The sequence below is a fragment of the Labrus mixtus genome, chromosome 7 (assembly GCF_963584025.1).
Source record: "Labrus mixtus chromosome 7, fLabMix1.1, whole genome shotgun sequence".
Taxonomy (NCBI): domain Eukaryota; kingdom Metazoa; phylum Chordata; class Actinopteri; order Labriformes; family Labridae; genus Labrus; species Labrus mixtus.
In genome coordinates, this window is record NC_083618.1 from 27,635,412 (window position 1) to 27,663,033 (window position 27,622).

General features: G+C 42.2%; 3 protein-coding genes across 4 annotated transcripts; 2 read left to right on the forward strand and 1 right to left on the reverse strand.

Annotated features, from left to right (window-relative positions):
• Positions 1-2,753: 2,753 nt before the first annotated feature.
• Positions 2,754-14,117, reverse strand: LOC132977087 (solute carrier family 41 member 3-like). The gene is made up of 10 exons (XM_061041474.1): positions 13,815-14,117; positions 12,195-12,302; positions 11,714-11,785; positions 9,219-9,363; positions 8,839-8,985; positions 8,331-8,475; positions 8,140-8,219; positions 4,434-4,568; positions 3,693-3,841; positions 2,754-3,587 (listed from the first exon to the last, which is right to left on the reverse strand). Exons 1-10 carry the CDS (start codon positions 14,007-14,009, stop codon positions 3,408-3,410), a joined length of 1,356 nt encoding a protein of 451 aa, XP_060897457.1. The 5' UTR covers positions 14,010-14,117; the 3' UTR covers positions 2,754-3,407.
• Positions 14,118-21,405: 7,288 nt separating this feature from the next.
• Positions 21,406-23,942, forward strand: LOC132977084 (tripartite motif-containing protein 16-like). Its single transcript, XM_061041471.1, has one exon. It carries the CDS (start codon positions 21,578-21,580, stop codon positions 23,258-23,260), a length of 1,683 nt encoding a protein of 560 aa, XP_060897454.1. The 5' UTR covers positions 21,406-21,577; the 3' UTR covers positions 23,261-23,942.
• A 1,294-nt stretch (positions 23,943-25,236) lies between these two features.
• On the forward strand, positions 25,237-26,764 carry LOC132977085 (protein phosphatase 1 regulatory subunit 3D-like). 2 transcript variants are annotated; one of them, XM_061041472.1, is made up of 2 exons: positions 25,237-25,678; positions 25,808-26,764. In XM_061041472.1, exons 1-2 carry the CDS (start codon positions 25,642-25,644, stop codon positions 26,758-26,760), a joined length of 990 nt encoding a protein of 329 aa, XP_060897455.1. In that variant the 5' UTR covers positions 25,237-25,641; the 3' UTR covers positions 26,761-26,764. The 2 variants fall into 2 exon arrangements, with proteins under 2 accessions (XP_060897455.1, XP_060897456.1); XM_061041473.1 differs by having other exon boundaries at positions 25,825-26,764.
• The last annotated feature ends 858 nt before the right edge of the window (positions 26,765-27,622 follow it).

Sequence of the window (27,622 nt, forward strand, 5' to 3'; positions counted from 1 at the left end):
TGTGTCCATTGGTTTGAATATTGGAGTTGTTACTATTTACAATTTCTAATAGCAACAATCATGGTACTTGGTACACTGCTGCACATTCATACTGCAGAACACAGTTATGACTCATATTGTCAGTCTTTATTGAAGTGACAAATCATGGCTGCAAAGATGTCATCTAGAACTTTTTACAAACGTGAGAGCACTACAAAGTCCACTCAAGCTTATTATTGTTACCACCTTTTGGATGCTATATTCAGATTAATAAAGACACATATCTATCTAAAAGTGCATATCAAACAACTAAAAAGGCTTCATACAGAGACATCTTAATCAGTAGTTCACAAAACAAGTACAACATCTGTATGTCAAATCCCTTGAGCACATACTAACAGAGAGACGGTGAGTGCAACCGTTTATATTCACGGACACTGCGCTGTGCAAAACGTAAAATACTCGGTAGAAATTGTGCAGCATCAAACTCAGATTCGATGTGAACACATCAGAGGCACAAAAACATGAACATGACCAAACAGGACCAAATCTAACATTCATATGCAAACTGCAGCATTGGATTAATATTCACAAACATTTACTCTAAATTCCTAAATGATTATTATTATTGCTTTAATACATCAATCATTTGCCATCTAACATGTAGGAGCTGACAGCAGGTTTACAGATGTTAACAATACAGTTGTTTTACAGCGTTACAACATGAACAGTGTACATAAAGGCCTTTTTCCGTGCAGAGCCAAGCTGGGTGAACCTGCAGGGATCGTTGTGCAAAATATACTGACAACAGTAAATGTGGAGAATAAAGTGCAAAATAAGTCACTTTCCTCCCCTCATAACTTCTATTCTGAGCCCAGTGGTTCTCCTTATCCACACACTGTTATATTTGTGCCTCAATCCTGACAAAAAAGTGGTGTTTGGAGGAGAGATAATGGTGCTTTCGAGCACATAAGTCATCCATCCATCCATTATCTTTACCGCTTTTTCCCGGTTAGGGTCGCAGGGGGGCTGGAGGTGATCCCAGCTGTCATTGGGTGAGAGGCAGTTAACCTAACGAGCATGTCTATGGACTGTGGGAGGAAGCTGGAGTACCCAGCATGCACGGTGAGAACAGAGAGGCCACACAGAGAGGCTCCTGTCTGATGGGGATTTGAACCAGGAACCTCCTCGCTGTGCGTGCAGCCCCACATAAGTCATATTTTGTGGAAATTATCAAAAATGAAATAATGTAATTTTTTTCCAACAAAACTAGTCTGTGCTCAATTAACATACTGTATGTGCATGTTTGCTACATCTACTGTATACGGAAGCGTATTGCATTCATGTGGAGAATTTTTTTTTTGCTTGGTTTCTCGTTATAACGAGAAAAGATCTCGTTATAACGAGATAAAGATCTTGTTATTACGAGATAAAGATCTTGTTATCACGAGATAAAGATCTTGTTATTACGAGATAAAGATCTCGTGATAACGAGATAAAGAGAGAAAAGCATTAAGGTGGTGGCGATGAGGAGGCGTGGGTTTGTTTATGGGAGTGTACAATACACCAGTGGCAGCTCATTACAACATTTCAGTATAAACACCGTAGCAGGCGATTCTGGCGCCGCAGTTGTTTTTCATGGGGTTAAAGTATTTTCAGTAAATGCCTAAGCGTATCTTGAGACACCACATAACCAGTTTGAATACAATTCAGATGTGATGCATGACTTTATATCGGTGAAGCATATCATATCTATTTAACTGATCCTGGAAGAATGACGCTATGTCAAGTAGGTCAGAGTGTGCTTTGCTTTCCGTCTGAACAACCTTAACGCCTTCAGATGTCTGCGCTAAGTCGACAAGTTCATGAGAATACTATCTGTATTACTCAAAGATGATAATATTTCCCAATGCCTTAAACCGAGATGAAAATAAAACACAATCAAATCAATAACCCTGGACAATGCAAACTTCATTAACCCTCTAGTATCTTTTAGTCTTTGTAATGTGTGTCTTATCTCGTAATAACGAGATCTTTATCTCGTTATAACGAGATCTTTATGTCGTAATAACGAGATCTTTTCTCGTTATAACGAGATCTTTATCTTGTAATAACGAGATCTTTATGTCGTAATAATGAGATCTTTTCTCGTTATAACGAGATCTTTATCTTGTAATAACGAGATCTTTATGTCGTAATAACGAGATCTTTATGTCGTAATAATGAGATCTTTTCTCGTTATAACGAGATCTTTATCTTGTAATAACGAGATCTTTTCTCGTAATAACGAGATCTTTTCTCGTAATAACGAGATCCTTATCTCGTTATAACGAGATCCTTATGTCGTAATAACGAGATCTTTATCTCGTTATAACGAGATCTTTATCTTGTAATAACGAGATCTTTTCTCGTAATAACGAGATCCTTTTCTCGTAATAACGAGATCCTTATCTCGTTATAACGAGATCCTTATGTCGTAATAACGAGATCTTTATCTCGTTATAACGAGATCTTTATCTTGTAATAACGAGATCTTTTCTCGTCATAACGAGATCTTTATCTCGTAATAACGAGATCCTTATCTCGTCATAACGAGATCTTTATGTTGTCATAACGAGATCCTTATCTCGTCATAACGAGATCTTTATCTCGTAATAACGAGATCCTTATGTCGTAATAACGAGATCTTTATCTCGTTATAACGAGATCTTTTCTCGTTATAACAAGAAACCAGGCAAAAAAATAAATTCTCCGCATGAATGCAATACGCTTCCGTAACTGTACCTGTGTGAGCACAAAATCATAACATCAGTCCTTCAGTCTTCAACAGATTCTCTGGCTTTCTATACAATGACACGTGAACAAGTTACTAAATCGACTGGTTGGGACACCAAGTTGCTCCACCTTCACAGCCAAGGCACTCTATAATCAAGCCAATTTTTTTGGCGGCTGTGGCTCAGTTGGTAGAATCAGTTGTCTCATAACCGGAAGGTCGAGGGTTTGATCCCCAGCTCCTGCAGCCACATGTCCAATGTGTCCTTGGGCAAGACACTTAACTCGCTGATGCATCGGTATGAATGGGATTTGTTAATACTGATGGACACTTTAGCAAACTCTGCCATCAGTGTGTGAATGTGTAGGTGTGACCATCTGTGTTGAAGCACTTTGAGTAGTCAGAAGACTAGAAGACTAGAAAAGCGCTGTACAAGCTGAAGTACATTTACCATTTAAAATTGAATTATTCTTGCATAATCACTCTTGGCAATTGCAAAAAAAATATGTGTTTGTCTCATTATGGGTACAGTAATGTGGCACAAATATAATCCTATAATTACGCTCTGTTTCTTTCTGTGATCTATGCAGCTTATTTCAGCCACTTGCATATATTGGACATTACATTCAGGAAGTACAAAACCCACAGGTAAGGATCAAACTCCAGTCCTAGCAGAACTGAGCATCAGAATCAGTCTGAAGCTCAAGGCCAGTAAACCGGTCCCCAACAGGTCTCCCAGAGCTGTGAGGTAAGGGATGGAGAAGTTGTCTGGATCCTGTCCCCTTCTCCACAGCCATCGCACCATCAGACTGGCCGCATACAGCAGAATCACCACCTGGGGGGGATGGAGAGAAAACACAGGAGATTAAAAACGAGAGTATCTTAGATGAGAGGCACGACATGAAGTAGGCTTTTCTTTTTGTTCCCTCAGTAATGTGACCTGAAGCAGAGCTGCAGACAGGTAGCAGATGATGAAGGTGGGAGTCATGGCGGTATGGCCTCCCTGCAGGAGGTGGATGAAGTACAGGAAGAGGAGGTGACCGGGGACGACGAGTATGACCAGGACTCGGGCCGATTTGGAGTTCACATCTGGAGCAACAGAACGAGTAGAAACGGGCTGTGTGTAATGATGTGTTCAGTTACAGTCGAATTAAAAAAAGGATCCAGTTTTTATTAAAAGCATTTGAGTTTGCTGCTGTTTGAATTAGTCATACCAGTTTGTGGTCATAAAAAATGTGTCACATGAGACTTCAATCCCAAACAGACTTCACCACTCTTTATATCACATCACCTGAATTCCACCTTCAAGAGAGGTCATCAAATGACCTGAAGGCTACCGCAGACCGTCACCTGGTGGGTCAGGTGTTGGCGAAAACGTTCCTCCATACAGATGCAGAACACTCTGCCCGTTTGGAAGCGTATAATTCACTAAACTATGTATTGGTCGTCACAAACTCCAGACTTGAAATACTGCGCCTAAAGTGTTAAATTCACCACTACTTTCAACAGCTAGCTGCTTCCTCTCTCTGTCTGTTATCTGGAGCTGGGAAGGCAGCGCATCAAGCATCAACATTTTTTTTCAGCTGAAAAAATGTCTGTCAACAGCTGATTTTAAGCATGAAACCAAAAACTGTATCAACAGACTAAAGAGCTCAGAAGAAGCTTTTTTTTTTCATCTGACCTGAGGAGCAGAAGGTAGCACATGGTCCAGGACAGTTCCTGCTCGTTTCTGATGGAAGAACCCCGGGAACACTCCAGTAGTGGAGATAGGTGGACATCCTGCTGGCCTGGATGGCCACGAGATTCCCCCCTACACCTGCATGGGTGTAAAAAAAAGATCTTCTATTATTATCAAAAAAAATATATACAACCAGTATGAATCACATTTCAAATTGTACTTAACATGGCAGCCAGAAACAAAACCACTGGATATGATGAAACACTATGGCTCCCAAAGACATGCTTATTTATCTGCTACTATATAATCTCTATGATACACATCCAGTCTTTTCTCAGCACCTGGATAAGTGATGTGCATTTGTTTGCTGACTTTTCTGAGCCAAAAAAATAATACTGTTTTAATCAACACGAAAACAGTTTTTTTTAGCTGCCACAATATTTTATTAATTTAAATATTTTTCATATATTTGTGAATTCCACATTTTCATTGAAAAAACAACAGTTGACCAGCTTATACCTCCGTTTGATTGTGGCGTGGTCTCTGAAGCGGTTACAGACACACTGGTGTTGGATTGGTTAAGTTGGCCTGGTAATAAAAAAGGGTAACCGCTTCAGAAACCACTCCACTATCAAACGGAGGTCAGCTGGTCCACTGTTGTTTTTTTCACTTATTTGTCCCGACTGCAGCGCACCTTGTATTATCCAACATTACCCCGACACACAGTGAGAAACGTCAGCTTCCATTCATAGTTTAAGTTCCGACATTTTCATTACTGAATGAGATGCAAACTGCGGCACCATCATCAGTTATTTTCTAATCTTGAAGCGGCTGAGCAGAGGCTGAGAGAAAGCACTCAGAGGGATGGATCCTTTTTTTTTTTTTTTTTTTTTTTTGGAAATCATTCAGCAGTTCATTCCAACACGGCCTCCAGGAGCTTGTTTCTTCTGAGATCTGGCTGAGCGGCTGTGGTTTCCATGTTCATTGTAACACAGCTCTCTTCCCAAGCAGATTTAACTCGGAGCAGAACAGAACCTCTTGGCTTGCTCTGCTTTTTAAACACATGGCTCATTTGTACCAAACAGGAAGAGTGTTTCTGGCACTGGTGACTCCTGTGCTCATAAATTTAAAGATACTTGTATAACACTTGGATATTTCCATTTAGGCAACTGTCTACCTCTTCTCAATCTAAGCTACAGAGACATGTTTGGTTTTTTACTCTTCTTCATTTACGCGACCACTGATTGAAGGTAGATGCCACATTGTGGATTAAGATTTTACAGAATTTGCTCCACATTGACATTGACAAAGTTTTGTAAGCCACATTGAAATCATCACTGTATTAATGAAACATTATGACACTATTCTGCATGAGTCCTGCAACTTTTCACCCTCTAGTGACTAGGAAATCACAAATTCAGTGCTTTTAAATTCAAAGGCTGTACGTCTCTTACTTTTTCCACCACTTGCTCCTGATGAACAAGGTCGGGGTTGGGTTGGTGGTGGGAGGGGGGGGGGGGGCTCAATTGATATGCAAATGCGCTTCCTGTACGATGACTTCAATACATGCAGGATTCTTTGGAAGCCGCTGGCCGAGATGCTGCAATCAGGAGCCAGTGAATGCATGGTTGGCATTCTGATCAGGCTTGTGGTCTATGTAAAGACCATTGTTATTCCTCTCTACTTAGTATGCTGCGTTGTGGGCAACAAACTTGAGTCACTACTGAGGCTCTAAAATGTGTCTCCGGGGGTTCATCTGACAGGGAGGAGGCTTCAGCAGCACTTTAATACCTCCTGATTGATTCATAGCTCCGAGCTAAAGCCCTTATAAATAATGATGGGATAAGCCGCAGGGTTTGAACGCTACAACTGTTTCAACACGACATCAGTTGCCACAAGGCTTTTTAAAAAAAAAAAATACTAATAATGAAGCTAATCATAAAGCTATAATGCCAGTCTTCAAAGATAAGGAGTGTTGAGACACCATCACCCCAAATCCCAGATCTGCTTCTCCTTCGGGAAAAACATGTCAGCGTTCATTTCTTTTGCTCGTCAGCGTTTGAGGAATGAATGTCACAAAGTGTTTCAGTTTTAATTATCGAATGAATCCACAAGAATATCAAAATTACACTGCAAAAAAACCCCAATAAAGAATACAAATCTTAGCGAGTGTATTTGTCTCATTTTTAGTCAAAATATTCTTATGACTCTTATTGATAAGCATCTTATTTTAAAGGAAGGATGTGCGACTTTTTGATCCAGTAGATGTCACCCTAGAGCACCAGCACTAAACCAAAACAAACTGCTGTTTGGTTATTCTGAAGCCTCCACTCTCCTCCAGCGGCAAACCTCCAACCCCCCCTCTCCATTCACATTCACACAAAGGAGTTATCAATGATAGGGCACCATAATTAAGCCCCATTAAGCGCAAGAGGAAGGACAAAATTGTCCTTTGCTCGAGCTGCAATTGCCTGTGTCCTGCATTGTTGTGTTAGCGGGCTAATGTTAGCACACTTTGGTTAACTCGTAGCTTCACATTGCACATAAATCCACACACAATGACCGAGATCTAAACACACTTATGGGACATCTAAATAATCAGTGAGTATGTTATTCTTCTTTCCTCTAGTCCTTGACTAAAACAGCTTTATACACAAGGCCGTCCCGTCCATGTAAACATGACACAGCTGTGTGTGTCTAAACACAGCTCAGACAACAACAGCCAGAGGGACTCAAGCTTCTCAATCATTGTAGACAGTCATGACTCTGAGACACATTTACACAGGAGATACTTCATTTATGCTTTATTTATGTGTTAAATGTTGCACATTCTGCCTTATTTATTGCTGAATTGCTTCTAATAAGAAAAAAAAACTGCCAATGGGCAAGCTACTTTATCTAATTTAACCTAATGAACTTAAAAAGTACATTTTGCTTTCTGCATTGGCAGATGTTTTTGAGTTATTACAAGTTATTACATTCCTGCCTTATATTTTGCTTATTATATCTAATAAGATGTTTATCTGGATGTGTTCGGTTAATGTGGCTTATAATAAAAGTGTTATTGTACATGTTTGACGATAAAAATAGTGGCGCGACGGTAGTTTAGTCTTTTGGGAACCAGAGGCTCGCTTCAGTGCGGAGGAAAGTATGGACGTTGGTCTGGTTCCTGGAGAGTTGCCTGGTCAGTTCCTGAGGATTGAGCACCCTGAGCAAGGAAGTCTCAAGCTCAAGTCCCGGTGCAGTGCAAAGCACCAGAAAGCAGCCATCCTCTGCAAATCTCTCCACTAATGCATGTCTTTAGGGTCCTGTTTGTGCATGTGTGTAGTTGTGTGAGAAGCGTGTCACTCAATAACAGAGTGTAAGTATGATTTGAGTTTTTGCAGTGTAGTCAAAGGTAAGTTATCATCCTTGTATTCCCCGTGGGCCTCTAAAATAAAGACGCTATCTGATAAAGTGTTGGCAGAACATTAAGTCCATGCATATCTGACTCATGTAAACCACCTGATAAAAGATCAGATCCAGAGTTTAACTTTTATTTCTGGTACTTAATACTGTAAATGTTGACATACGTGTTAACAACATCGTCTATCTGAGTTTAATAAATGACCTGTTGGGTGTTTTCTGCACTGTTTTTAATGTAACACTTTAGGTTAAAGGTTAGTGTTGCAAAAAAAAGTCAACTGTTTTCTGTTCCTCTCCCACTCACCATTTATGACTGGAGTCAACACGGCCATGCCCTCAAAGTCTGGATTGCTGACCGTGTTATCCAGAATCACACCACCAATACTGGGAAGAGACAGAGCACAGGCATGTTTTTTTTTTTCTGAGTGGGAGACACCCGCATTAAAATATCTGGCTCATTCCCCTTTGTAGATACGGTGCCATTGGTTCGCTCACCTGCTGATTGACATGGCCAAAATGACCGGTGTCCAGCCTGACTTGAGGATCTCTCTGATTGATGGAGAGTGACGAGCGATTGTGAACCACAGTGGGATAAGGATCAGGAAGAAGCAACACATGGCAGGGGGCAAATACCACATGTCTGGAGAGCAAAAAAAGAACAGGATACATCTGTCAATATGCACATTGGTGTTGGAAAATAAATCACAGTCTTCTTTTGAGAGAGGGACAGACGTCGGGCAAGTCGTAAGAATTTCTGACTTAATGGAAGACAGAAGCAAGGCTTCCTGGTGTTCGATATCTATCTAGTTGTCAATGTTGCCCTCTTCTGGCAAAAAATGATAATCATCACAACTGTTGATGGATTTTGATCCTCTTTGTCTCTTAATTAGACTACACTGTCTCTAAACATTAAACTAGAGTCCACACATATCACAGGTGCAGACAAACAGTGTCCTGAAACCGAGTAATGGGCCTCTCTTTGCGTCATTTGTGACCTTCTGACCTCTATGGCTGAAGAAGAGGCTGCTGACCCCGGCAAGCAAAGACAGAGTGGTGATGTCTCCGAGGCTGGCGGCGATGGGCGTGGCCACATTATCTGGGTTGATGCCCACTTTCCTGGATCCAATAATGACCGCCACCATCACCAGACCTGAAAAAAAAAAAAAAAAACACAAGACAAACCCCTTGACATAGAAGTCAAACAATGAATATGCTCTCCAAAGCATTGCCTTATAAGTGGCAGGATTAGTTTAAAATGCAAAGAGGCGGACATTGTTCTCCTTAAAAAGGGGGGCCTGACAGAAAAGCTTTCAGAACCACTGATCTACATCATTCTAAGTAATTTATTCTTTTACAGCAGCTTCCTTTTTTTTGTTGTCTGACCTAGAGACAGTGCAGTGACAAAGGCAGTGGTGACGCTGCTGGCACACAGGACAGAAGCCTGGATAATATTCAGTCTCCCCCGGGTCAGAACACCAAGACCCACCGCTGCAACGGCTGCCAGGAAGCCCACCACCGTGGCCTGGAGCTGGAGAAGAAGGAACAAAGAAGCAGAACTTCTGTTTTTTTTTAATAACGTATAAATTGTCTGGTGGATCAACCGATTACTATCTGTGTCTGTCTCAGAGAAACAACAAAAGCAGATGGACAAACAAAAGGGGATTATGGTGAAAGAGAAGAGGGGAAAAAAGAGTGTGTGTGTGTGAGGGGGGACAAATCAGGAAAAAACTGTAAGGCACGACACGACCATATTGGGTCTCCAAGTTTGGGATTATCAAATAAATCACATGATCATATGAACAAACAGAACTTAACTCTACATGTTTTTATGATACAGATGATAATGTGTGACTAAATCTCATGATTCTTTGTTCTTTTTTTTTTTTTTTTTAAACAGAAGGGTATTACTGGATGCATCAGTCCCCGCTGACATTTGGCACGAAGATGGTCTGTTGTCGGCAGGTTGCCAGTTCATCAAAACCATTCACACTCACACCACCGAGGCGCTAATTAACGTGCATGTTTTTGCAGGTTTGTGGAAAGAAACAGGAGCACCCAGAGGAAACCTACGCACACACACAGGGAGACCATGCAAACTCGAGTCTGACGGCAGGTTTGAACCATAAAAAACAGATCCAACCATTGCATCGTATGCCTTCTTCTTTCATTTTAAGGTCTATTTCATGTCATCAAACACAGTAAAAGAGATCAACTAAATCTTTTCCTTCATTTTATGGGGCAACCAATCTCCAGCTACCGCAAGTCACATGTCAAAGTTTCCTTAGGTCAAGACAGTGGACCCCGATGTGGTCCTGCTGGAACACCAGCTGTGTGGATGGAATCATGATGGGCAGCGTCTGCAATCAGTGTGTGAATGTGGTGTGAAAGGGTGAATGTGACATATCGTGTAAAAGTGCTTTGAGTCGTCTAGAACAGTGGTTCCCGATGTGGGGGTCTTTAAGATGCCTTAAAAAAAATACAGATTTAAATACGGACACACCTGTGTCTACACATTGGACTGACTTGTATTCTGCAATTCTAACATTTGTTACAATTAATTAAAGGGATACTTCACCCGTTGAAACATGAATCTGTATTGACTTTGGGTCATATATGTAGTAGAAATGTGAAATACATTTTGAAGTTGGTGCCTTCTTGGCCGAGAAAAGGCAGCCGCAGCAGCCAAAACACAAGACCATCAGCCGTCTCGCTGTTAGCAATATGGCGGACGTTAAGTTTGGATTCTCGGACTGAGTTCCCACCCACTGATCTGTGATCGGTCTGTAGCTTCAGTGGTCGAAAATATAAGGAACTAGCGGTGTAGTTTCACCCCGCTAACAGCTTCCAGTGATGCAAAAATCGTCATTTTGCGTCACTGGAAGCTCCTTTTCAGACTCAGAAATACAAAGATTTCCCATCTCAGGGGAAAATGAGGGCTGGCTGCACGACCATTCAAAAATACTACCAGGTTTCTAATGATACAAAGATTAATGCAAATGGGTGAAGTATCCCTTTACGAATAAAATATTCTTGGGGTTTTAAGGCTGTTGTATTTTTTTTGTGTTGTTCGTTTGTGTTTCCAGTGAAATAGGCCGGTTAGTGCATGTGCATGGCGGTGCGCTACGTTGCCTTAACCACCTCCAGGAACAGTGGGCTCAGCCACTGGGACCCTAACGGGATCACCGACTGAAATGTTTGGGAACCCCCTGGTCTCGAAGACAAAAGAAAAGACAAAAGTCCATTTACCATTTCCTCTATCTTAATCTTCATGCTGCATTCACACGATGAAGGCAGAACAGCAAGGACAGGGCAAAAATGTAAATCCATCCCGTGAGCATTTATCCATTACACTGAAGCGCTTAGTTGTAGTTCCCACTTGTAGTCCCGCTGGATTGGTAAAATACATTGGCTATCTTTACTTTGTTACATATCTGTAGCGGTTCACTCAAAAGAGAAACCAGACAAACAGAACTGTTTAAAAAAAAAAAGACTAAATCAATATTATTCAGTTGCTAACACTTCTGTTTAAACAACTGAGATATCTTATGTGTAAGAAATGCAGAGTTGAAATCCAAGGTGAAAAGACAAATATAAACAAAGTGATTAAGCAAGCCATCAAAGAATCAGCCCAATAATAGGATTTCACGCTCCACTCTCTTATCACAACTCCCATTTGGAAACCCTCTGCGACTCTTATCTTCCCAGTATAATTGGCTGAGATGTGAAGCGAAGTGTTTTGAATGTGCCGAAGACTTCCTCGCAGCAGAGGAACCTTCCCAGGTTAAATAGATTTTGTCTTGAAGTCGGCAGAGGCGGGTCAAAAATGATGGAGTGCGTCATTAACGGCGCGCCGGCTGTGCGGTGGAGCGGCGCGTCACCTGAATGAGAGCCAGATTACAGATCACCATCCTCCACTTCTGCCGAGCCTCGTCCATCTGCCCCGTGTTGGCCTGCGGATGGAAACAAAGTTCACGCTCATCCCCGTCTCTCCCTTACATTGTGTTGGGCACAGCTTAAGGAGTCATTTGAAGTCCCACCTCTTGTCAACATAACACGAGGATTAGCTTAATAAATGTTCTGATTTGTCCGTCTTAAGTTTGCAAAGCTGAGAGCAAAGATTCCTCTGAGTTTAATTAGGATGCTGCTCCCTGGGTAGAAGTCATATACTTGAATAATTTGCTTTTATGAAGCAGAATTTCAATCACAGAGACACTGAGCAAAACGTTGGAAAGCTGAGAGTCGTCACTAGAGAATTCTTTTTTTTCCCCCTCTGGTACCTATGAGAACTCGTCTGGGACGCATGCGGGCACACACACACACTGTTGCATGTCTGTTTTTGGTGAGTATGTTTCCACTCACTGCAGTTGACAGTCTGGATGCCAATGTCATCTCCAGATTCCCCTTCAGCCCGACCAGGGCCGGCACCAAGATAAACACCTCCGAGATCTCCTGGAACACCTCCCAGTGCTAAAACACAACACAGTGTGACTTTTAAATGACCTTCTGTTCACATTAAATCAACTTTCAAACACAGCCTAATGTTTAGAGATATGACACAGTGAGGCTATACATTGAAAGAAAAGATGCTTTCGGCCTCAGGTTTTAATTAAGCACTAATTTAAACAGGCAGTATGTTTTGTTTTTTTGTAGACAGCAGAAACATATTTGACATTATGACCTGTTAGGTTGTGAGAAAACATTGCTGATTTACGCTACACAGTAACTACAACGCCACATAAATTATGTTATTATTATTATTTTTTTAAATCCTAAGGGAAACATCCGGCTTGTTAGCTGCTCAACGCTCCACGTTGATCACCTGCTAAGTCTTTGTGTCTGGTTGTTTGGTGCTGAGCAGGTCTGTAAAGGTTTATCAGAGCTGCCATATCTGATTAAATGTAATCAAAGAGACAGGAACGTTTCGGGCCATATAGGTTCAAAACGAACCAAAGACACTCCAAAGTTGAGGAATACTTATGCTGATCATCACGAGGCCCAGTCACTTGAGATTCTTCATTTCTGTATTCGGAGATTTTTCTGAGATGACATCATTCAAACTAACCACAACAAGAAAAACAGCTGCCGAAAGTCAATGACCATGTTGAGGCCTTTAAGGCGAGGAAATCACATTTTGTTAATCAGCCTCTAACCCTGAGTGATGTGGTTGTGTAATATGAACACAACAACATTTTGCAGCCATCTTAAAGCAATTTGGTAACGTCACATCAGCTTTTCTGTCTGTGCCTTTAACGCTGCTCCTCAGTGGTGGTTTGAGGTGTTTGAGGCTCCCTTGTAATTGAATTTCCTCCATTTGAATCAACATGTAATGACAATAGGAAATTACTTTGGGTTGTCATTTTCAAAACCTTAAATTTGATGGCTGCTCGTCAGTCATTAAGATTTACTGTAAGTGAGACATAGCAGGGGTTTTAAACCTATATAAAAAGATTACATTAAACATATATCAAATTCTTACCACCTCTGACTTGCAGCAGAGATTCATGCAGACAAAAAAATTGTTATTGTTGATTAGACTTAGGGTTATCTTGAAAGTGATCATTTGTTGTTGTTGTTGTTTTTTACCAGACTTCTCAATAGGACAACATTTTCTCACTTTTGTTGACAGTTTTTTTTTATCTTTAAAATTCTAAAGAGTCTGTTTTGTTGTTTTCATCTTCCTCATGTAGTTGACAGATTCATTACAAATGCATCCCATCCATCTTTAATCTAAATGTTTTTCAGAGTTTACCATTACTACATGCCAAAGGCACATGAAAAAAATGAACAGAAGTAAAACGATATCATGAAAGTCATCACTATGATTCAAATGTCATATTCATCGTAGTTATTTAGAATAAAACATGCAGGACAAATAATCCTGTCTTGCATTGAGTGTATAACCAATGAAATACTCGCATTAAATACTGATATGAGTGACACAATGTTATCTCTCATGCACACACTTTTTTGTTTCCATACTTGCACTGTATCCATGACTATCCCGGCTGCCACCATGCCCAGGCCGGACACCAGGTATGGAAGCAGGACCTGGAAGGCAATGGCCCATGAGCTCTCGGGGAGGACGCCGTGGGCCGAGCGGGTCAGCTTGCACGTGAAGCCCCTCAGCTTATTCCCCTGGAAACGCAGCTCGAGGGCCAGATGGGTCACCACCATGGCTGATCCGCGTTAACCCATTACTTAGTCTTGTAAAAGTGTCCGTATGTGAGAGGAGGGTCACGAAGCTGTTTTTCAAAGCGTGTTGTTGGATCAGTCAAGCAGATTTGAGAAGGATGAAACGAGAAGACAAGTTTCTTTTTTTTTTGGATTTTTTTCCCCCAGGATGTCTTCACCTCTCTTCAGGCTCTTTGGAATCCTTTGAAACGTCACAGACGATGGTTTGTTGCTGAGACGGTTTTCTACGAGCAACAAAGAGCGATTTATCAAGTTTGTTTTGCCCTTCACTTGTCTCTCCAGCACAAGTAGGGCAGCGACTAAAAGTACTTTTGCAAATGGTGGACTATAGGCAGAGGAAGCTGCTATCAAACACTTCAAGCACACACACATACTAAGACACACACACACACACACACACACACACACACACACAGGTCCACTTGACAGCAGGTCTGTGCGGCCTATTCTGTCACTATGCGAATGACAGACCTCCACACTCACTCCAGGCAGAGACACACACACACACACACACACACACACACAGACGCCCTTTCTCTCCTCACGCCTCACTCTTCAGGAGCCGGGCGGCCGAGGCGGAGCGCTGGAAGCACGGTCTCTCGCGGGGCCTGAAGAAAGTCCAGGTCCTGTGGGACAAGGACATCCAGAAGGCCAGCAGCTTCTTCTCAGCCCTCCTGTGCTGCCATTCCTTCTCCTCCCTCTCCCACCACACCTCCTTTTCATTCTCCTGATTTTGTCCCGTCTGAGCCGGACTACCGGGTGCCTTCCTCATTTTTGATCAGGGGAACGCAGGGGGTGGGGTGGGGGGACGTCGGTCCAGGCTGCGAGCTGTGTGAAGGCACACCGGACGATGTGACGTACGGGAGGCTTTCTGAAAGAGGAATGGCAGATGTCGTGATGCTGCTGCTGCCGGGGGGGGCTTCCCCTTCTGGGCTCCAGATGGAGATGAGTCGTGACGGCGCTGATCAAAAGGAGTGATAAAGCGGAGAGTGTGTTTGAAGATGAATGTGAGAGTAAGGATGCTGCTGGAAGGCGTCTGTGTATAAAGCAAGGTGACCAGTCTCTCACAGGACTCTTCTCTTTCTCGCCCCCCCCCCCCCCCCCCCCCCCCCTTGTTTCTTTTACAACCACATCAGAGGAGACTGCAGTTGTGCTCTCCCTCTCTCTTTGATAGCTCCTCCTTCCTCTGGTCCACGATGTCCTCACTATTAGTGGCTGACGCACTCCGAGCAGCAGCAGGTGCTGTACCTGTCACCAACACGTGGCGCTGCTGCTGATAGGAAAGGACAGCGTTCACCCTCCCTGATCAGAGGAAACACACAGAGGCTGCAACCTAACCGTCTTCCCCTGGATTTTTTTTTTTAATCTCTCAGAGTTCATTTTTTTCACTCATCGTCATTATTAGGCCATTTGCTGCTACACATACTACATCAATATTTGCCTTGGTCTGACATAATAGCCTCTGTTTACACCTGATCTGCTGAATAGGAGTAAAAGAATGACAAATCAAACAGGATCTGAAAGTTTGCTCTTGGTTTTGGCCCCTCGTTAATCCTTTGTTCCCACTTTATCATAAAACACAGGGGAGGACAGAAGCCTGTACAGAACACTTAGTCAGAGCATGTCCTCACACACACAAACAAGGACACACACACACACACACACACACACACACACACACACACACACACACACACACACACACACACAGCCGGTGACTCAGCTGAAATGTGTCCTTGAGACATGACTTGGGCAGCTCCCTCTGCAGACTTCTAAAAACATCTGCGTATACACATATATAAAGATGAAAAAGAAAATCGATCATTTGAAGAGAATTTTCTGCCTGATTTTGCACAAACTGAAGCATCTAAAAAAAAAACACAGAGTGAGAGGTGATAACATAAATCAGAGGCTTAAGGCAGAATCTGCACTCGGGTCACTGTATTGTCAAACAGCGTGCATTAGAGAGACTTCTTTTCAGACTGAACCCGTCATTGCGTTTTTAATTTATGCTTGGGTTGGCCCCTCTGCAATTATAGTAGCAGTGTCTGCCAACGCCTCTCGATGTTAACCACCTATTAACCAGAATCTGCGGTATGTTGACCTCTGTAGTATCATTATGTTGATTAAGTTGCTTGTTAGAGCAACACGGCACAGCTGATGGGTTAGTCACCCCCTTAAACCAGTGCACAGATCTATCTTACTACTGCACACTCTGACTCTCCAGATCTCAGCACCTCATGTCTACAGCGTTTATATGATGTGTCCATAGTGTCTTATTTGTTTCTTTTGATATAACAGAAGAGTCACTGGGGAAGATTTTTTTCATCATGGTGGTGTCTGAATCTTGTTGCTGCCACTGAAACTCTCCCAAAACAATAGTGCCGATGTCATGTTTCATGTATATGTTGAACTAATAGCTTAACCCTATAATGTTTTGACTTCTTGATGATAAGGCATTCGCCATCCATTGCTCTTTTTTTTTTCCCAAGTAGACCGTTGCCCTTTAAGGTAAAGAGATGTCATCATTTTATTATTTCATCCTATAACTAGTTTGATTGAGACTTTGCGCTGACTATTGCAGCATTGGGGTCCTGAAGCGTGTTTCGAGGCCTCTAGTTCGGCCTTGTAGAATCACAATCTTATGTTTTTTTATCTTTCCCCCGCTCCACGGTCACTCTTTATCTCCAGATGTGTACGAGTTCAAAGGGAGTTCTCGATGTTTCACAAGCTTCCTTAGGTGTTTTATGTGTACAAGTGTAAATCAATAATATATATATATACAGTATGTGGTTAGCTACTACCATGTAGTGGCGATTCTGGAGTCTGTTGGGGCCCTAGAAATAACTGGGGGCCCTACAACCTGCATTTATCACCATTATGTCTGCGAGTGTCCCGACGCTTTCTCCTCATCCTGTTTCTGTTTTATCTCCTATAGACGGATAGTTCCTCTTCATTTTTCATCGACAAACTTTTGATTTTCACAGCAACGCTTAGCAATGCAACGAGAGTGAGTGCTGTCAGATGGGGCCCCCTTAGGGAGAAATTCACAGGGGGCCCCTCCAAACATCGTTCATCCTGATTATGTTATAAATAATTTGACACCAACTTGTTTTTTTTATGTTATTTAAGTGTTTTTCCACCATATTTAGGGCTAGACAAGCATCATTCAGTCATTTACTTTTATTTAAGTGAGTGCTGTCGGATGGGGCCCCCTTAGAGGAGGTATCCTACTGTCAAAATGTGCAATCAATAGTCTATAAATACATACAGTTGGTGGCGATTGAATGCTTTTTTTCACATTTTTGAGAAGCAGGTCTGAGTATACATCAGCAAAACTATTTCATGTCAATTTAACTACCTGCTTTGAGTCACTATAATCCACAATATAGGCTTCCTCTTCGTAGGCCACTCTATCTTTTCCCTGATTTACGCTCGCATACACGACTTAATCGGCTTGAAATCTCATGTGCATGTGTCTTGCCAAGATGTCACTTTGTTCCTATTGGCACGGTGACGTACTCTAGGTCATTGTGACCTCAAAACCCTCTGCCACAAGCCCACAGCTCAGTGCATTCACCTCAGAGTGAAATGGAGAGAAATAAACAGGAGCTCTCCCAATGCACCAAATACATATGCACTGAAATGACTCAAAAATATTCAATCAATCATGTCCATGTTTGTGGCAGATAGCCGTGGAACTGTCCTACTGTAGTCACACATATAATCCATACTGGTCACTCACCTGTACCAGGTCCAGCAGCATGCCGGCCCACACCATTCCCAATCCAGCCAGCAGGTATGAAGGCAGCACCTGGAGGCAGATCACCCTGGATGACTCTCTGGAGGAAACATGGACCTTCTCCTCGTCCATCTCCACAGGACAACTTCGGCTGCTGAGGTTCATGTCCGTCCACAGCTGCCAACTTTCTGCCCACATTCAATCCAAACTGCTGCCAACCATCTCGATCGATCCAAAAAACTGTTTATCTTTCAGTCTGAGAACCTGCCCTGTCATGTTTCATCCCCCTCGTTGGTCCACCACGTGCCCTGATATGTGAAAGACAAATATTATTTCCTTTTACCCAAAGATCTGTATATGAATATAAAGCAAATAAACGACTAGCCTACATCATTTTTATGTCAACATTTACAAAGTTTTCAATTCACATTTTTTTGGGGTGAATTGGACGGGTTTAGATTTTAAATAGTTTTCCTTATTATGTAAGATATTTATAGAAGATCTTGAACAATTACGTAGCCTACAGTATTTCTTTTAGGTTTACTTAGAAATTAAAATTACTTTGAATTAAAGGTTTTTACATTATCTCACTTATTTTTCCCCTGATCCCTCTCCTGCCGTCTCTAAAATCTGGACTCTTTCTCTGCTGTCCTTGCCATTTGCACATTGTATGCATTTATTTGTGATGGACATTTTTATCTTCGTAGGCTCAACTCCATTTCAATCCCCATGGAAACCATATGACTGACCTATCTTAAGGCCTCAGGCGTGGGGCATGTTTAAACAGAATTTAGTCCTGTAAAAACAGGAGAAATAATGAAGCAGAGGAAACCTCACTCTTACCTGATGATATCAACACAGCATGAACTTTTCTTACCGGCATATTTATGATTTAGACGTCATACTGTTTACACCTTATGTAGTTTCACTGTAAGTTCTACTGTAGGCTACTCGTGTGTTGCATTTACAGAGGCAGATATCTGCCAGGAGGGGGCGCGATAACCTACATTAGTAACTTCTTTGTTACAGTTTTTAACAGCTGCATAATGAAGAGATATAAAACTGTTTACAGTCTGAACATTTTGCTCAACAAACGGCTGGAAAACTTCTTCTGAATTCAGTCTTCTGAATGTTTCCTGAAGGGCCCTTCTAATGCCAGTTTCCTGCTGGTCTGTCATCAAGACAGTCCTGAGACTTGTCAAGAGCACTCTGCTGCCATGTAGTGTCTGAAATGGTGCACACATTTTGGAACAGCAAACATTTGGAGGAAAGAGTTCAAACTGGAACTCGTAAAATAAGAGTTTTAAAGAAATTGATAATACCGTTTATTCCCCCAAAGAGTGTGACCACATATTTTATGGGCGTCGCGCTTTGGATAGCGCACAGATTTTAAGAAAAATAACTTTCTGACATGGAAGCATGACAGTCATGAATGCAACTGTTGTCATCTTGCACACCAAACTAGCTGCGTTGTTTGTTTGTTTGTTTTGTGGGGAATTTGTCTCATTTGACCTCAGTCAGGTCAGGACTCATTTCAATAATTCACATCAGCTCCTAAGATGACTAAAGTTCCTTGAAAAAGATGGAAAAAGTAGATAAAGGACAATGCGATCTGAATGAGAAATATCAGCTAAGGAATATCACAGTAAGATATCTGTCTTCCCTGGCTAAGTTAACGTTGACTAGCTCTTAACTTTGTGGTAATTTAGTATCCAGGTAACCAGAGGCATAAAAAGACCATTTCAACAAGGTGAACAGAAACAACCAAAGGTTTCACACTGTATGCAGGCAATGTTAAAAGTCAAGGTTATGAGTTATTAGAAGACATTAAAATAGACACTAAGTCATTTATGACTAGGTACAAAATGATTAGATACTTTTGGTGTAGACCGCACTTAACTGCCTCTCAACTCTGCAAACCCACTCACTGCACTTTAAACTACACTGCCACATTAAGTCTGCCATTCAAGGTTTCAACTGATATCAGGATCTTATCATGTGGGTCATTCACAAATATTCTCATGACCATGACCAGGGCTGGACTGATAATCTTTCTGGCATACTGGGCATTTTTTCCGGTTGGATGAACTTCCTTCAGGTCTCAGGTTATATAACTACTTCAGGGGCGTGTCTTAACTTTTTTTTAACAGGGGTCGAACATCTGGGTCACTGACTAATGCAGGAGTTACATGATGTTAATTAATGTCATTTTTTTACCCTTTCTATCCCTACTAAAATATGTACTTACAGAAACAGAAACTCAATTTGGCAACACATAAATCTTCTTGTAGCTTGATTCTTCATGTTTGTGAAAAGTTACAATTTCAAATACTTGTAGACTGTCTCACTTTCACAAATACATTTAATGGCATTTAAGTCCATTGCAAGTTAGACAGTGTGAACAAGTTTTTAACCTTGGAAACCTTTTACTGAAAGAGCAAAGTATTTATTTAGAACTGAAGGTACTACCATTTGGATTTTGGGCTGTCACTTGGGGTGGCCAATCAGTATTTAAAGTGGGGCCGATGTCAGCCCTGGACATCTGGAGCGATTTTTCATTTTAGATATTCAAAGTTAAAAATAACTCTTTCATAGAAATGGGAGTTTAAAGTCAGTAAAGTAAGAACAATCTGTGCGGCTTCATAGGCCTATAATCATTCCTCTCACCGCTCGTTAAATGGGTTATAATTTTCAGTAATTTGCAGGGGGTGTGGTCTTACCTTATTTCACCTGTTCAGTAGCTAAATAAATCTACTTACCTATCTGGACTGAATTTTATGTTTATATACAAACAAGTTGCAGTTACAGGCTAACAGCATTATTCAATCTTAGCCGCCACAGTAGTGGTCAAAGGTTGAACTTTTATCAGGAGCATCTGCCTTGCTGCTGATCAAGACAAGTTCATTGCTTTCACCGTCATTCATGAAACACCCTCCCCTGATTCTGCAGTCCTCCTCAAGCAGCAGGACAGACGGTGCAATACCATCAGCACACTATTTGTGAAATTGTGATTGTGTGATTTGAAACCCATGAGTCTACAAGGGAAATAAAGATGATAAAAAATGGCAACTTGTAATACACCTGTGTTTAGAGTCCTTATCTGTGACACTTCAGCTCTTATACACACTCTATTATTAAAAAAAAAAAAGCTACAAGTATTGCCTTTATTTGCCTGTTCTGGCTCAGGATTCTCACTGACTGGTCCAGGATTCCAAATCACACAGAAGCCTCTCTGTGTGGAGTTTGCATGTTCTCCTTGTGCATGCATCCCCCCCCCAGACCCCGAACAGGAACAAGTGGTATAGATAATGGGTGGATCATCAATGTTTCAAACATAGTTCATCAGATATATGAATGAAGTGGTAAAAAGTTAGCTTTGAACAATCTGAATTCTCAGTCAGCTGCAGTAAAATGTTTATGATCAGACATTAAAGAAGACTGAGAGAAAAATGCTGTTAGTCAAGACCTGAGGAGGTAAAACGGAACTTAAAGCTTCACATACGACGCTGGAATTCATAACCGAGGCTTTACTGGAAATGAGGGAACAAAGTTCACATTTCACAGTGCTGCTCCTCTTCCTGGAACAAATCACAGCTTGAAAACCCCTCCCTGTTCTTCTTGCACTCAAACATAATTCCTTGTTCCCTCCCCTTCAGATCAAAAGGTGGAAGGGTGTGTGTAACCACCAAGAGGTGACAGTCATTCCATGACACACATGTTGTGTAGAGCACAGTTCAAACCAGATTTAATCATAAGGAAGTGAAACTCAGAGGAGTCGTTGTCAGACTCACTGTCGCTGGGAGGTGAAATGGCGCAGAAAGGGGTTCAACTGGACCGGGAGACCTTCTCCTGTTCGATCTGTCTGGATCTCCTGAAGGATCCGGTGACTATTCCCTGTGGACACAACTACAGCATGAACTGTATTAAAAGCCACTGGGACAAAGAGGATGGGAAGAAAATCTACAGCTGCCCTCAGTGTAGGCAGACCTTCACACCGAGGCCTGTCCTGGTGAAAAACACCATGTTAGCAGTTTTAGTGGAGGAGCTGAAGAAGACTGGACTCCAAGCTGCTCCGGCTGATCACTGCTATGCCGGACCTGAAGATGTGGCCTGTGATGTCTGCACCGGAAGGAAACTGAAAGCCTGCAGGTCCTGTCTGGTCTGTCTGGCTTCTTACTGTGAGAAACACCTTCAACTTCACTCTGAACTGGATCCATTCAAGAAGCACAAGCTGGTGGAGCCTTCTAAAAAGCTCCAGGAGAACGTCTGCTCTCGTCACGATGAGGTGATGAAGATGTTCTGCCGCACAGATCAGAAGTCTATCTGTTATCTGTGCTCCATCGACGCGCACAAAGGTCATGACACAGTCTCAGCTGCAGCAGAGAGGACCAAGAGGCAGAAAGAGCTGGAGGTGAGCCGACAAAACCTCCGGCAGAGAATCCAGGACAGAGAGAAAGACGTGAAGCTGCTCCAACAGGAGGTGGAGGCTGTCGATCGCTCCGCTGATAACGCAGTGGAGCAAAGTGAGAAGATGTTCGCTGAGCTGGTCCGGCTGATGCAGAAGAGAAGCTCTGAGGTGACGCAGCAGGTCAGATTCCAGCAGCAAACTGAAGTGAGTGGTTACAGAGCGCTTCAGGTGAAGCTGGAGCAGGAGATCACTGAGCTGCAGAGGAAAGACGCGGCGCTGGATAAACTCTCACACACAGAGGATCACACCCAGTTTCTTCTCGACTATCCCCCACGGTCACAACTCGGTGAGTCAACCGACTCGTCCGGCGTCAGTATCGGCCCTCGGAGGGACTTTAGGGATGTGATAGCAGACGTTTCAGAACTCAGAGATAAGCTCCAAGAAGTTCTGAGAGGGAAAGGGACGAACGTCGCTCAGACAGACGTGACTCAAGTGGACGTTTTGATGTCGCAACCAGAGCTGAGGACCAGAGCTGAGTTCTTGAGATATTCACATGACATCACGATGGATCCAAACACAGCAAACGCGCGGCTGTTATTGTCTGAGGGGAATAGGAGAGCAACATTAAGGACACACTGCCAGCCTTATCCCGCTCACCCAGACAGATTCACTGACTGTTGGCAGGTCCTCAGTCGACAGAGTCTGACTGGACGTTGTTACTGGGAGGTGAAGTGGATCGGAGACGGAGTTTGTGTAGCGGTCGCATACAAGGATATCTGCAGAGCAGGAAGCTGGAATAAATGTGGATTTGGACAAAATGACAAATCTTGGGCGTTGGATTGTTACAACAACAATTCTAACTTTTGGCACAACAAAGACAAATCCCCAGCGTCCAATCCCCTGTCCTCCAGAGTAGGAGTGTACCTGGATCACAGTGCAGGTGTTCTGTCTTTCTACAGCGTAACTAAAACCATGACCCTCCTCCGAAGAGTTCAGACGACATTCACTCAGCCTCTCTATGCTGGACTTTGGATAAATAACTTCACCGCTGAAGACACTGCTGAGTTCTGTAAACTGAAGTAGACAGGAGGTACTTTAGGAACAGTGGGTTCACTTCTGTGTTTTAATTCTGGAACTTGATTTTTATTCACGTGCGCTGCCGTCAATCAAACCATATCAACGTCTTCTCATCTGTTGTGTAAGTGTTTGAGTTTCTTTCAGTGACACTCCTTCCTGTGGCCTTTCACTGCTCATGAGGATTTTCAATCACCTGAAAATGCTGCTAAAAATAGAAACTTCTCTCTGCCCTTTAATATGCATTTTGAATTTGAATTGGTTTTTCATGTGTGCTATTTAGTTTTGGGGCTGCTTGGTGGTGCAGCGGTTAGCTCCGTCGCCTCACAAGATACCTGCTTTTTTGTTTACGTCTTTATTTTAGAGATAGGAAAGTGTGTGGGGGAGAGGGAGAGAGAGAGGGGAACAGGAGAGGTTGGTTTTAAACCCCGGCCCCGCCCGCTTTTGAGGACAAGCACTAACCTCTAGGCCACCGGCGCCCCTAAACTCTCTCTCTAATATTTATATTAATAATGAATGAGAATTGTACTATTGGGTGTTTAAAAAACGTAATTATCCATCAATAATGAGACATTTTCGTTTACATATCTGAGATTCTGATCGAACACACTGATTGTGGGATTGAAGAGAATCAGACTTTACTGATTGGAAGTGAAGTTTACATCATGAATAAAAAAACATTTGAAAATGTCTTTTCTTGTTGTCTTCATTGCACAAAGCTGGTAGAGAGAATGTGAAATGAGTAAGAGTGAGAGTTTGTTTATTAGTTCATGTTTAGAGCTGAAGAGTATTTATCAGTCAGCATCACTAAAACATCTTAGAAAAGAGCAGAGGGTTCATTTTATGGTTTTACTTAAAAAACAACAACATTTAGTTTAATGAACTCGTCTTTACTATCTCTCCCATGTGACCTGAAGCACAGTTACAGGTTGTCACTCATGAACAAACTGACATAATATAAGATAATAGGAAAACGATGACAATGCATCAGTGCCATTAATTTATTTGTTTTATTTATTAGTATTACTGTTGATTCGAGGGATGAGAGAGTGTCGGGGCAAAATTAATTATTAACTGAACACTCTACTTTTTATTGCATGTAATAAAACTAAACGGATACTGATGATCTCTGCCGCTGCAAAAGGCTCTGTGAAGTTTTTCATTGTTTTTCATCACAGCAGGTTTAAAACTTAAACGTGAGAAGGAAAGCTCACCACATGATGGCGCCGTCATTATGCTAAGGTAGAAGATATGTTTTTGGTGCAGAGTCTGGACACACTTTCTATCCCTAGTATAGTCCTTCAAGCAGACGGCCGGGGTTTGAAACTGACCAGTGGCAACTTTCCTGCATGTCATTCCCCACTCTCTCTCTCTCTCTCTCTCTCTCTCCCTGATCTCTGACTCTACCCACTGTCAAGTCTCTAAATAAAGGAATAAAAAGCCCAAAATTACAGTGCCCACAGCACAGAACATATAAAACATATTTTAAACATATAAATACATTTAAAATAAATAAATAAAATACATATAAATAAAATAGTATTATATATAATTCTAGAGAAAAGTCATATGTCACAGAATGTCTTGTTTTGTAAAAATTAAAAATAAACAATTAAAAAAAATGAAATAATTAAAAAAATATATATATATAGCTTGCAGTTTGGGGTCCAGTGTTTTCAAGGACATATTCACTGCAAGAGTGAGGAATTTAGAAGCCACGGCTGCCATTATTACGTTTAGATAAGTGAGTCCCAAGTTTACTTACATTGCATCTTTGTGTTTAATCAGTGGGCCACTATCTATATGCAACACATGCATTGATTTTTACAGCAAACATTTGGCTCCGATATGGCCCTGCTCATAGGTAGATATAACAATACACATCACAACATAATCATGCAAAATGAGCCTTCATACAAAGCAGTTCAACAAACATCAGATTACACATCCTTCATTTGGTTTTTTTACGACGGCACTCTGCCAATCTTTAGTGCGACCATAGGTTTCACCCCAAGGGTTCAAAGGTGTGATTTGTTGTCAGTGACTATGAAGAACGAAGAAAGGCATCCTTCAAAGACAAGGACACTGACTTCTCCTGCTATAAATATTCCCTCTACACCTCCCTTCCCTGGTTCAGGTCTCATGTTATATGTCAAAGGGCTGAGCTCAGCGGGTCAGAGCCATAGATTACAGTTTGTTGCAACCAGAGGTGGCTTTTGTAAGTCTCCTTACTAGATCATCTGTTGTTTGCATTGGCGTCATCGTAGCCACTCAAGATGTTGTGTTCCACTGGAGTATTACCGGCATTTCTGGCAGAGGCGGACTCTCGTCAGTCATCTGCTCACAGTTGGGTTTGTAGCAACTTTGCTTCCAGACAGTAAACAAGGTCAATGCAGGAGAGCAGCTCCAGACGTCTCGGCTGTAAAGGTTTGATTCTTTGAACTACATTCAACAACTTGTGCATTGTTTTTCCAATTTAATGGTTTTGTCAAGTCATTTTAGAATTCTAGGGATTGTTTAAGGTTGGGTTGTACATTGCTTGATTTGTTTCTCAAGGTGTGTTTCATGTGAAGAAGAACATGGCCTGGACTTGTGCGATGCCGCAGAAGAGAGGCTCTGGTGAAAACAGCGGGATTCAGACTAAGACCATCAACGGCTCGAGTGGTGCATCCACAACTAGAATCACCACCATTCGTCTCCGGGACATTTACGATCCAAAGCCTCAACCCCAGAAAGTTCCGGTGCGGATTCGCCCTCCGGGTCCGAGACCGCCCTCAGCGAGGGAGCTCGATTCAAAACAGAGCTCCCCCGGCGATCCTCCAACAAAGACAATCATGAGGAGACGAGCTCAGTCTCTCCCCTCGTCTGCAGACAGGAAGAAGGAGTTCAGGAGCCTGCAGGTACGTTTTGTGGACTCGTTAGGACTCGAGTTAGAGGAAGTCAAGGTATTTAAAGCCCAAGAGTACCCATCGATACCTGAACATGTTTTGTTTAGACTACTGATGAGTTCTGAGCATGCTTTGGGGAGGTCATTGGAGTTGTCCCTGCCTTACTTCAAACCCTGTTTCCCCGAGAATATGGGGATTCATCCCGACTTCCTGGAGAAACTCTGCACTCGGAGCGTGTGTCTGGAGCAGGTTCAGTGTTCAGAGCAGGGGATAACAGGCACTATACAAGTACTTAACTTAGCGTATGAGAAGGAGGTCACAGTGCACTATTCTTTCACCAACTGGAGATCCCAAACAGAAACAACAGCATCATGGCTATCGAGCGGTTACCGTGGAGACGGCGATTGCAACGCGCCGGACACAGATATCTTCAGGTTTCGTCTGCCCGTGCCGCCCTTCATTTTGCAGCCAGGAGCTGTCTTAGAGTTTGCGATCTGCTACAGTGTGAAAGGATCTAACCACTGGGACAACAACAATGGACAAAACTACAAACTGTCTTGCCACAGCTACAAAGTGACTGTGCCGAGGGAGTGTGAGGACAGCATGCGGCATTTTACCTGAGTGTCCACACGAAGCCCCAAGAGGACATGGTGCTTGCCATTTTCCTCTGGAGTCGGATGTCGCATCTGGGAAGGTTCGCCTGAGGCAACATGGTCGCCTCCATGAGTATTTTTGTTTTGTTAGCTAACACACTACGTGAACGTTTCCATGTGGAAGCAACATGACTTGCAAGAGACTATTTGTGTGATTGATAAAAACAAAAAAAACAAAAACAAGACTAAGCTGCTAATAAACACTTTCATGTGCAGTTTAAACTTTATTGTTGATGCACAGAGCAGCCATGTTGGATTTTGAGCTCGGGTTACTGAAGTTCCTCCGAGTTTTCCAGCCAGAGTTCTGATTTCAGGGCCGTTTCTGAAGGCAACGACTTCAACTTACAACTGGAAATTTCTGTCCTCCGAGATCAAATGGAACGCACCGCTACAATGCTGTTTTTTTTTCCTGTGATAAAACCTTCATTTCAGTCCTCTCTCCAGGTGTAAAGAAATGAACTATTAATTTGTTTTCATGGGGAAACTAATGCTGCTATATTTAGATATCAACACAGTTAAGTTCAGATCTCAAGAAAAACAACCAGAAACTAATAGTTATCACAAGTTAAGAGTCAAATAAAATGTAAGGATGTATGTCCGCTTAGGGCCTCCGTACAGTGTCGATTCTAGAGTCTGTTGGGGCCCTAGGCAAGAAATGACTAGGGGCCCTACAACCTGCATTTATCACCCTGTGATCATCCTAGACAGATAGTTCCTCTGCATTTTTCTTGGTTGACTTTCATTGACAAACTTTGGTTTTCACAGCAACGCTTAGCAGGGCAACGAGAGTGATATTTTTATTACTTAATGTTGTTTTTTGTAATGTGAGA